Genomic DNA, 11,930 nt, shown 5'->3' with positions numbered 1-11,930 from the left:
CCAAACAAAATCGCTTCCACTTTCCTGAAACAGAAGCAGGATACATCGAGGGGACACTTGTCAATTGCGAGGATACGATAGATAGACGGAAAATAGAAGACTGTCCCAACTTGGCTTTTCTTTTTATTGTTGCAATGTGTTTTTTTTTTTTTTTTGTAAAGCCAGTAGAGGGGAGCCACTGATACAGCCCAAAAACAGAAGAAAAAAAGTCTTGAACAATGCAGCATTTACCTAAACATGAGGTACAAACGAACCTCAGATTTTTTATTTTTATTTTCAATCCTCTAACCCTTCACAAACTTGCGTCCAGTGAAAAGCATACAAACTGGGTTGAAGAAGAAATTGGATTAGGGTGGAAACATCCTTCCGATAATTTCCATGTGGCTGGACTACCCACAGCGAGAAACCGTGTGGGGCATAAACATAATATTTTTCATAGATTTATTTAAATATAACTATATTAACAAAATGCTTTTGTTCTGACTGGATCTGTTCTGCCCCAGAATCAGAAGTGGACCTGATAAATGCAGCCATGAGAAATATCAATACCTAGAATAATTATTTTAAAAAAAATCCAGTTACATCTTCAAAACACACCTTGGAAAAAACTCTGATGCCTTAGTAGAGGGAATTATAGTTTATTTAAGGAAAATTAGACCTGAATGCAGAAAAGTATGTATCTGGAGGATGGCGAACTGTAGTATAAGACATCATGCCAGTTTTGATGAAAATGTGACGGGGAGGTGGGGGAATGAAGTGGCTTCCTTTTTCTTGTGCACTCCTCTTTCTGGAAGAAAGCACAACAGACACCTCATCTGCAGGGTACTACAGAGCTTTCCATGTGTAGTAGAAAATGGCAAAGAAGGAAAAGTGATGAGAAAGGATCATCCTTCCTCTTCTGTTAGGGAAAGGGCTATCCGGAAAGAGTCCTTTCTTGCTTTTTCATGTTCTCAAAGTTTGCGTTAATTATTTTTTTTTTTGTCTTTATTTCTGTCATTGCTGAAGGATGCATTCATTATTTCCACGTAGAGGACTGGGTGATTGAGCGAGAAGGAATCATATCTAGGAGGTATTCCCGTTGGCGGTCCACAGCTGCTGACTTATGCACAGTGAGGCCAGGGTTCACAAATGCTAAAGTCCCTCCTGCAAAGCATCAAAGTCATACGTATTAGAGAAGAATTAGACCAGTATGCCAACATTATGGGGCAACAACCACTTCATCTCTAAGGGTACATTCACACCTAGCAGATCTTTGGCAGAAATTTTGCTCTAAACGGGCTCCATACGTGTAAATGAGGTGGTTTCTGCAGCCAATTCAAATGAACGGAGCAGTCAGAGAAATTTATGCTGCATATGAATATACCCTACAAAAGAGGGAGCAATTGGTATGCACAGACAAAGAAAATTATTCCAGTTTATGGTTTTGGCTGAAATCGCAAGCTTTCATTTTAAAACATTATGATACTTTATTACCTGCAGACCATTATGAACACTTTCTGCATATTATATCAGTCCATTTCACAAAACGGTAACTCATGACAAAAAGCTACATTAAAGGGAACCTGTCACCAGGATTTTGGGTATAGAGCTGAGGACATGGGTTGCTAGATGGCCACTAGCACATCCGCAATACCCAGTCCCCATAGCTCTGTGTGCTTTTATTGTGTATAAAAACCGATTTGATACATATGCAAATTAACATAAAAGAGTCATATCTTACTTGTGTGAGCACAGAAGAGTCATATTTTCAAGCTCTGACTCATCTCAGGTTAATTTGCATATGTATCAAATTGTTTTTTATACACAATAAAAGCACACAGAGCTATGGGGACTGGATATTGCGGATGTGCTAGCGGCCATCTAGCAACCCATGTCCTCAGCTCTATACACAAAATCCAGGTGACAGGTTCCCTTTAAAGGGAATCTGTCAGCACATATCCCAGTATTATGCCTCATGCACACAACAGTATTTTTTCACGGTCCGCAAAACGAGGTTCAGTTGTTCCGTGTCCATTTTTTCTTCCTGGATTTTTGGAGGATCACCAGACCAGAAAAGGGAAAAAATAAAAATAAAAATCTAAGTCAAGTTTGCCTTGAAAATTATAGGGAAAAAAAAAAAAAAAAAAAACGGACACGGATGACAATCTTGTGTGCCTCCATGTTTTTTCACAGACCCATTGACTTGAATGGGACCGCGAACCGTTGTCAGTCCAAAAAATAGGACAGGTCATATTTTTTTGACGGACAGGAAACACTGATCACGGACGCAGATCACAAACTGTGTATTTTCCGAGTTTTCAACGGGCCCATTGAAAGTCAATGGGTCTGCAGAAAATCACGTAAAACGGAACAACGGACGCGGATGCACACAACGGTCGTGTGCACGAGGCCTTAAGCGAAGAGCAGTCAGATTCTTGCTGTTCTGCTGTTTCAAACGTTTCTATCCCCATCCAGATCGCCTCTATTCTGATATGCAAATAAGCTCTTTGGTGCAACCAGGGTGTCACCCTTGCACCAAAAGGACTGCCCTGTATCATGGATAGCACCACCCCCCAGCTGAGTGTGACAGTGCCAGACTGGCAATGTAATCTGGCCCTGTGCTCTTGTGCCATCACTTCAGAAACTGGCACACACGCAGTATAGCCCTAATCTTCGACATGGCTGAAGTTATCTGTACTGTCTAGCCTTGTCCAACACCAGGGCGTAATGCGCGTGTGCCAATTCCCACATGAGAACACAGGGCCAGTCGAGTTTACATTGCCAGCCTGTCCCTGTCACTCACAACTGGGGGACGGTAGTATCCACGATACAGGGCTAAGCTTTTGGTGCAATGGTGCCAACCTTGTTGCACCAAATAGCTCATTTGCATATGAGAAGAGACTTGATTTCTCTTAAACTGAGGCACAGATCTGGATGGAGGCAGAAACGTTAAAAACAGCAGAACAGAAGGAATCTGACAGTGCTCTTCGTTTAAGGGCTCATTCAGATGGCCGTATGCTATCCGCAAAAATGCGGATCAGTTTTTTTTGCGGATTAGATGCTGACCTATTCACTTCTTTGAGGCTCTTTTCTATTCCACAAAACAAATTAAACCTGTCCTATACTTGTCCGTGAAAATAAGGACATGGCCCCATTGAAGTGTATGGTTCCGCAAAAATACTGAATGCTATCCTTTTTTGTGGATCCTTTTTTTTGCGGGTCCGCAAAGAAAAAAAAAAAAGCATTCAGTATTTTTGCGAACAGCATACGGCCGTCTGAATGAGCCCTAATACCGAGGTATGTGCTGACATTCTCTTTGAGCCAAACAAAACCATGCAGAGATATTAAGCTGCAGTTTATACCATTTGGTGATTTTTTAGGGCTCTGTTCCCTACTATAAATTTCAAACATATCCAAAATATGGCCTGCAACCCTTTTAAGCAACCAGGATGACTTCCCAGTACTTTTCTGGTGGAACATACTGCAAATATAAAACAACCTCACAATTTATATAGAGAAAAAAAAAAAAAAAAGTTCCATATCCCTCATGTTGTGGCAGTCTGAACTGAAATGTGTACTTGTGGGGAGACATTAAACATTTACAGTTGAAGACTCCTTTCAATTGTGATCTACTGCCTGAACGAGCACATGGGCAGGAGACTACAATGGGAGGGATACAGTAAGCAAGTAAAAAATTGATTTACCTGTGTTCTCATGTACAATTAAAATACGTATTGCTTTATAAACTTAAATGCTGCATGATATATTCAGGTAAAATTGTTGCAGCAACAAAATGACCCATATTGCTTACCCCTGTGCATCTCCACTGATTGTTTCTTTGATTGTTGTGTCGCTATGACTCTCTGACTAGAAGTCTGTCCTATAGAAAACAATTATACCCATTTAACGCAATGACATACTGCAATACCCAAGGTGGAAGATACAAAGAATAAAACGGCTTAATCATGAGAGGAAACTGAACCAACGTGCCATAATCTCCTACCGTCCACATCATGGACATTTTTTTTTTTTTTTAAGTATTTGGCGTGTGATGAATACAATGAAGCATATATGCATACACATTACACACACAGAAAAAGAATCCTCTTATACGGATTTCCTACATGTCTTAGCCAGATGTGGCAAGTCAAGATACAATCTGTGGGGGAAGGCGGGTACAGCCCATTACCAAGGAATGTGTGTAATATCATTGGAAAGGCCAGAACAGAAAATGTAGTAGACAATGGCTCTTCAGTTTAATCAAACCAGTCCAAAGTAACCCAAGCCCACATCTAGTTTTCTGTACCAACTCAACAATTAGATATACACACAATACTAAGCCATAACTTTGAAAATTCTCCTCAAACTGTAGGGCTTACCGATGTACAAACCTGCATTAATTGGAGATTTCTTCCAGTTTCCAGATACCAGATTAGTTTTGTTCATAGGACGCTCTCCGGGTTTTACCGATCGGTTGGCAATTGTGGCTGCATTAGGCAGCTTGGTCGTAGGTGGGAACGTATGCAGCACACCCCGGGTGGTCCCTGATAATCCACGGGATATTGGTGTGGGGCTCTGAAAGAGAAATATTACAAGTAGTAGTTTAAAGGATGTGTCGTCCTTCGAGACCTTTTATTTTATTACATACAGCACTGAAAAGTTTTAGGCAAGTGTGGAAAAAACGCTACAAAAGTTAGTCTACTTTCACACTGGTGTTTTGGCTTTCTGTTTGAGAGATCCGTTCAGGGCTGTTTTGCCCTAATGCATTCTGAATGGAAAAGGATCCGCTCAGAATGCATCAGTTTGCCTGCGTTCAGTCACCATTCCCGCTTTGGAGGACACCAAAACGCTGCGGACGGATCAGTCAATGGGGACGGATCAGTTTTCTCTGACACAGCAGAAAACTGATCAGTCATGAACTCCATTGTAAGTCAATAGGGGATGGATCAGTCATGGCTATAGAAGACATAAAATACAACCGGATCTGTTCATGAGGGATGCATGCGGATGTATTATTGTAACAGAAGCGTTTTTTGCAGATCCATGACGGATCCACAAAAAACGCTAGTGTGAAAGTAGCCCAAGAATGATTTGATAAATACAAGTTTTAAAGAGTTTATTTTTTATCAATTAACAAAATGCAAAGTGAAAATCCGTCTCAGCAGCCATGTGGGGATCAGAAGCAGCGCGGGTTCTGGGGAGCAGGGCAAGTATAACCTATACGAGGGGCCTGGGCATTAGCCGGGTTGAATAACCCCTTTAACTATTACATTTTCCCGTTCACATAGCCATACGAGTACTTGTTGTTTTGTATCTTCTTAATGGGCTGGAATTGGAAAGAAAACAAATTTGCCATAAGAAAACAATTTTGCCATATTTTTATGGGTTCTGTTGTCTGCATGTTCCCAATGCAGCAAAACTGACCTTTTTTTCCCCATTCTACAGGTCAGAACGATTACAACAATACCACATTTCTATAGTTTTTCTTGTTTTAATACTTAGGGCTCACTTTTTGCAGGGCAATTTGTAGTTTTTAAAGATATTTTTTGAGTGTGAATTACTTTTTGATCACTTTTTATTCATTCAATTTGTGGGGGAAAAAAAACCCCAAAAAACTGCAAATCAGCCATTTTTATTTACATCCCCCGGAACAGCATTTACTGTATGGGATAAATACATTTATATTTTAATAGTGTGGCCATTTTGGGATGCGGCAATGCCAAAGATCTTTATTTTTTTTAATTGTTTATTTTAATTTTTAAATGGGAGAGGGGACGATTTGAATTTGCACTTTACTGCATTTTGTGGCAACAGATTCTCTTTAAAGTAGATTACAGTAACATTTTATTTCTCCTTCCCCATTTTCACTCCAGTGTAACCGTTTGCTCACCTGTTTTAGAGAGTGATGTTGAACAGAATGTTCTGACTTAATGTGAGGGGAAGAGCTCTGCTGCAGTATTCGTTGCTCAATCTCCTGCTCTTGCTGCAGAGCTTTGACAAAGGCAGCCTTCAGTCGGTTAGTGTGCTCAGCTTTCAGGGCCTTCTTTTGGTTAGAAGTCATACAAACATCACACATGATGGTCCCATTCTTTTCCTGCCTCCAGCGGCTGGTGAAGTCAGTCTTGCACTGGGCACAACTATAAGGCTCATGAGATGCAGGTTGTGGCACAGTTTTACCTGTACGGAAGACATTTTTAGTCATTACAGGATATTAGTGATCTAGGCATGGAGAGTGCATCTGGCAGACACAAGCCCAAGGTGGTCAGATGTGCTATGAACTATGACTAAAGTAGATAACACAATCAATAGACATTCCCTATAAGTAATGTCATCAGGAAATGAACCAGTGCGATAATCAAGTTTTTTTTGTTAAACTTTTTTTTTCTTTTAATTTCTTCAAGAAATCAAAAATTCTGCAGTTTTTACACTGGCGTAATTATAGATCTGTGGAGATCACTTCTCAGCAGCCATCTCCCTGTCATCACAATGAAAAGTAAGGCTTAGGGCTCATGCATACGTATGCATTTTTTGTCCGTGTCCATACGTTTTTTTTTTTTAATGCGGCCCATATTCACCTTAATGGGGCCGCCCAAAAAACGGAAATGACTCAGACTGCACACTGAGTCCGTATGTCCATTCTGTACAAATAAATAGAACATGTCCTATTATTGTCCACATTAACAAGGATAGAACTTTTCTATTACAGGCCAGCTGTTCCGCAATTTGCAGACTGCAAAATACCAAATGGTCATGTGCATAAGCCTTTATATAGAGACCAAGCAGGATCTACCAGTCACAATAGGCAATTGTCACAGTTCACGTCCTGCTCCTCCCTGCACTGGTCACACAGCATGCCTCAAAAACGTACACAGAAGTCAATGGAAGTCATTCACTAACCTCCCTACGCCAGTTTTTGGTGTCAGTCACAAGACCCTTTTGCGACTTAGAGTACAAGTGCCAATGGTTTGTTACATTGGCGTTTTTACCCCATCCTCACCACTTGGGAGTAGCAGGGGTGGTTGTGGGAGAGGGGGGAATGTTCCATTATCTGGTTTTAATTTGTTTAAGGATGTATTCCAATAAATCCCTTTGTGGGCTTCAGACAGCCCAGTACCTAACCTCACTGGAAAAGCAGCTTTGATTTAGCAATTACTCAACACTGAAGTAAATGCTAGTTATTGAAATCTTCAAGTGCTCTCATTGCACACAACTGAAGGTGCAAGGGACAAGTGTAAGGTTGCATATGACAGTTTAGTACATTCAACTTAACACACCACTTGAATAAAGAGAGGCAGCCATTGGTGTCAATACTTTAGATCCCAGAACGCTATTGACTTTGTTATTCTTACCTTGAGTCTCCAGCAGGTTCTGCACTACTTCCTCCAGTCCTACTAGATAGATGAACTCATTATTGGCTGCACTTGGAAGGAAGTTAAGTTCTGGAGCAGGTGGTTTGGGTGGTGGAATCTCCAGCAAGGTTTTTTCCAATTGCTTACGTAGGGCAAGCTTGGCAGCTGCTTGCCGGCTGGCAGGAGAGTCATTAGCATTACCGATTGAGATGCTGGTGGTATTTCCGGTTGTTCCAGCTGAGCTTTTCAAAGAAGTTGGGGACGCCTAAAAGAAAGGCAATGGTAAGTGGCTATACACTAACTGGTTAGAGGTAGTAATCGATATGCAATTTATAATACGTATAAACAGTCATGCAATAAAATATTTACACAAGAATAATTAAAACATTTAAAAAAAGCAAGCCTGACAGCATGGTTTCCCTATCTAGTCATTAAAGGGGTTGTGCCATGAAACATTCTACATTTTTCAAACCAGCACCTGAATACTTTTGTAATTGCATGCAATTAAAAGTTTATTATATCCACTGAGTTATTCAATAAAATACATCTGTATAGCGCCACCTGCTGTTTGCTCTTTTCCTTATTTCTCCATCCACCTCTCTGATGTGGTCGCACATGCTCAGTTTAAATCTTCAACTGTCACCAGCTGTATCAGTTACAGGGAAAGCACTATAGCAGAAAGGACACACCCCCAAGCTGCCAGCCTAAAACAAATCTAGAGAACTGGTGCAATGAATGGTGAGATCTCTGGATCCATGTGAGGTACAGGGCTGGTTCTAGCTTGGTTAGAAAGAGAATATGTACTATACGATATCTGATTTTTATTTTTTTACATTTATCATGGGATAACCCCTTTAATAAATCAATATGTTAACAGGGAAATGGAGGGAGTGCAATATTGCAACAATGACTGACTTTCAGCAAATAAAGACAGTCTTTAAATTGAAACTGGCTTATCTACGCCTCATTTAAAACACTAGAGAGAAAAAAAAAAAGTCCAGTCTCCTATACTAAACCATATGGAACCAATTATAATAAACTTGTTCCGTTTGAGTTTGTGTATGCCATGTGCTAAATCTGGCACTAAAAATGAGCATAACAAATGTAAAGAAAACAGCAATGATGTGAACACTTCCTGACATCCAGCAATCAGCTGTTATTGTCGCAGAGGATGCTACAGGGAAAATGGGGCATGTCATTAATGCCATTCAAATGCATGGATTCCCTGCATCCTGGTGCCTAGAGGGAGACCCCATGCAACAACATTCACATATCCGAAGTGGGTATATTGACAAGGCTATGTCCTGATGTGACGAGACCCTTCAAGAGACATGTCCGTTTTAGTCAATAATTCTACATGAAATGACTATACTGGAGCATTACTATCACTATGTTGTGCCATATCTCCATTATTCCAACTATAAGTTTATGAATAAATGTACTATTGTACAACATAAGCCCAACTAAAAAACAGGAGTGGTGACAGGTCCTCTAATCAAGTGACACACTTTCTCCATGTAACACTGGAAAGGAAAAACTGCTTCACATTTCTACATTTACTAACCTGCGGTATGTTGACCAGCAAGCTTGTGTTTGCCACATTTGCCACCCGAATCAGACCCTGTTGAATGATCCTCTGACCTTGCATCTGAACACTGGGCACTGATGCTCGAGGAGCAAGTAGTAATGGAGGTGGGCCTGTACTTGGATGTTGTCTGATATTGTGCATCTGCTGAGGAGACACCGAAATGGGCTGATGGTGTGAGGTAGGGAGGAATAAAAAAGGAAAAAAGAAAAAAAAAAAAAAAAAAAAAAAAAAAAAGAAGACCGTGAGAAAAGCATGTGAGAAGAAAAGAAAATGCGAAACAGGAGCAACAATAGACAAAGATCACTAACCGCAAGCAATTCAAAGAGGCTAGGCTAGTTTCACATTAGCACTAAAATGTTCCAGCATAACCGGATACTACCTTTGCCAGCCAGAGCCCATTGACTATAATGGGACCCATAGGGGATCTGCCCCGTTTCCAGCATTAGTACCAGGATTTGGCCGGATTAAAAATAAATTAAAAAATTTTTAGAAAAATAAATAAAATCACATTTGCTTGCAGCAACATTTGTCTGGCCGAATCTCGGCACTAATGGCGGAAACTGGCTGGATCTCCGCCATGTCCCATTATTGTCAATAGGGCCTGGTGGTGCTGCAGCAGTTTACGGCTAAGCCAGATGTGATGAAGTACGGCAGGTATTTCCTCTGGCGGAATATTTTATTTTAGCGCTAGTGTGACACTAGCCTTACAAAAATAGCAGCTGTAAAGACCCAGAGTTGTATATTAAGAGTACAATTCTAAAGGTAGCCATGCACATTAGTCCAAAGCTGATAAAAAATGAACGATTTCAACCCAAAAAAATGTTTGTCAGGTGAAATTTAACAATGAATTTTATAGTTTTTGCAATTTTGGTCCAATAGAGGACTAAAGATCTTTAATTTAGAAAAACAGACCACTTGCGGATGAAAAATGATCTTTCAATAAAAAAAAAAAATTAATTAAAATAATTATTAAAAATATCATTCATCCATCCCCCGCTTTCACTGAACATGTATGCCTAGTCTGAACGACTAAAATGAGAATGGCTCTGTCTGCGAAAGTCCTTCACTAGATGATAGTTTGTCTAACCATCAACGTACTTGTGTGTGGCCACGCCAACACTCAATACATACAACGGGTAAAGAATGTTACTTTATATATAGTTTAACAATTGCGCACTATATACAAAGCACATGAAATCTAGTGATCCCTATGCTGGCAGCTATTCTTGGTGGCACGATAACTTAATACATAAAACGCAGTGCAAATGATGCTTACCTGCGCTCCTCTCACAAGTGGTGGCATAACTATCTGTGTAGATTGCTTGGTTGGTGCCTGTTGGCCACCCCGTACTAAGGGAGGAGGGATAACAGTGCCACCAATACGGGATGGTACCTGCAAGTACAAGAAGTTAATCACTAAATTGAAAACCTACTGTAGTAAAGTTTATTACTACAATGTGTATACTTGGGGGGGGGGGGGGGGGGGGTATGGAGGGTTTTCGGGGCAGATTTAGAAAAGGAGTTCCTTCTTACCGGCTGTAGTGCTGTCCAACCGCAGCGCAGAGCTCACAGCCTGGAAGTCTCCCCCCCCCTGTGACTGGACAGCATTACAGCCTGGGAGAAGGAACGCCCAGGAAGAAACAGGGCAGACTCCTCCCTGGTTTACTGATGGTAGCAATTACCATACAGCGCGGGAGAAAGTAACAGGGCCACAGTGGGCAAACAGAGCGGCACCCAGGGATAATAGTAAGTGCAGTGAGATCCCTAGGTGCCGCTCTACATGTCCAGATCGTTATCTTACAATGTTCGGACCCATGAAAGGTCCTCTTTAAGGCTGATCATTAAATTAACCTTTTGTGGCGCAGTCTCTTTCTGGATCTGACTCTGGCGGAGTTTTTTGAGTAGCACCAGTTTAGCTTCTTCTAGCCGTAATTCTTCTTTTAGTTGCTTGATCAATCGCTCTCTTTCTTCAGGGCTGCTTCTCTGTATTAGCTGTGGAGAAACACGGTAACTTTAGTAAGAGCTCAAAGATTAATGACACCAAGATATTCTGAAGAACATAATTACAGGCGCTCTCTGGGAGCCCTCAGGACAGGTCAAACAAACAAAAAAAAAAAACCAAACAAAACAAAAAAACACACAACCACACAGTGGGAGTCCTCCCGTCACCAGCATTAATCAGCTGTTGAAGGGGCTGAAGCACACTGGTAAATGCTGCAGCTTCTTCACCGTATATCAACCCCAGTATTCTTGATTGTATAGTGGCTGTGACTGGTACTTCATGGGACAGAGCTACACTAAGGTCATGTGGCTGATGGACGTGACATCACAACAGTTAGCAGCAGGAGTGGTGGGAGTCGGACCCCCCACTAATCTGATATGACCTACCGTTACGATAAGTCAAATATTACAATTTTAGAAAATCCAATGTCCCCGCGGAAACAGGCAGCATGTTACAGAGCAGGAGGAGCTGGGCAGATTTATATTAGTTTTTTGGGAAATGACTCAGTATAGGTGGTAATTTACTCATCAATATCTTTACTCTCGCTATGCTTAGGAGTCCAATGGGGGGGAGATTGTGTTCTTTATTTTAAAAAATATATAAACAAAAATACCCTATGTAAAATTGTGATTGCTGACCTTACACACAGTAAGCTAAATAAGCCATTTGTGGCTTGTTTTGCCCCAGGAAATTAGCATACTGGTCCTGCACCATATTTGTTTAAAACACATTATGGCTCACTTGACAAAGGGTCTTGGATTAACAGGAAGTGGTGCGGTAACAGGGGTGTGTCAGCATACATCAAAATGTTGCCAGAGAATTAGGCAATCAATAGGTGGTGTACAGCTAGACAGGAAAGTCTAAAGATGCATAAAGTCCTAATAGTCAAGTTTTCAAACATGGTCTTCTACAGCTTTAAGACAGAGGTAGGAGCCACACACATATAGTTTAGGCTTAAAGGGAACCAGTCACTGGGATTTTGGGTATAGAGCTGAGGACATTGGTTGCTAGA

The 11,930-nt window shown here is 40.9% G+C and overlaps 1 protein-coding gene across 6 annotated transcripts in view; it reads right to left on the bottom strand.

Annotated features, from left to right (window-relative positions):
- Positions 1–226: 226 nt before the first annotated feature.
- Positions 227–11,930, bottom strand: part of GATAD2A (GATA zinc finger domain containing 2A) — a 57,998-nt gene continuing 46,294 nt past the window's right edge. For 4 of the 6 annotated variants that reach the window (XM_044270594.1, XM_044270635.1, XM_044270619.1 and 1 more), the window contains exons 4-11: positions 10,768–10,908; positions 10,193–10,309; positions 8,893–9,081; positions 7,329–7,593; positions 5,870–6,156; positions 4,359–4,554; positions 3,791–3,859; positions 227–1,143 (exon numbers count right to left, since the gene is read on the bottom strand). In XM_044270594.1, the coding sequence (XP_044126529.1) occupies positions 1,016–1,143; positions 3,791–3,859; positions 4,359–4,554; positions 5,870–6,156; positions 7,329–7,593; positions 8,893–9,081; positions 10,193–10,309; positions 10,768–10,908 (1,392 nt within the window). In that variant the 3' untranslated portion in view covers positions 227–1,015. The remainder of the gene's footprint in view (positions 1,144–3,790; positions 3,860–4,358; positions 4,555–5,869; positions 6,157–7,328; positions 7,594–8,892; positions 9,082–10,192; positions 10,310–10,767; positions 10,909–11,930) is intronic. The other 2 variants (XM_044270611.1, XM_044270603.1) reach the window with 2 other exon arrangements.

Source organism: Bufo gargarizans, chromosome 1 (assembly GCF_014858855.1).
Source record: "Bufo gargarizans isolate SCDJY-AF-19 chromosome 1, ASM1485885v1, whole genome shotgun sequence".
In the NCBI taxonomy this organism is placed as follows: domain Eukaryota; kingdom Metazoa; phylum Chordata; class Amphibia; order Anura; family Bufonidae; genus Bufo; species Bufo gargarizans.
The sequence above is the reverse complement of the archived record's forward strand: the minus strand, read 5'-3'. Positions and strand labels throughout refer to the sequence as shown.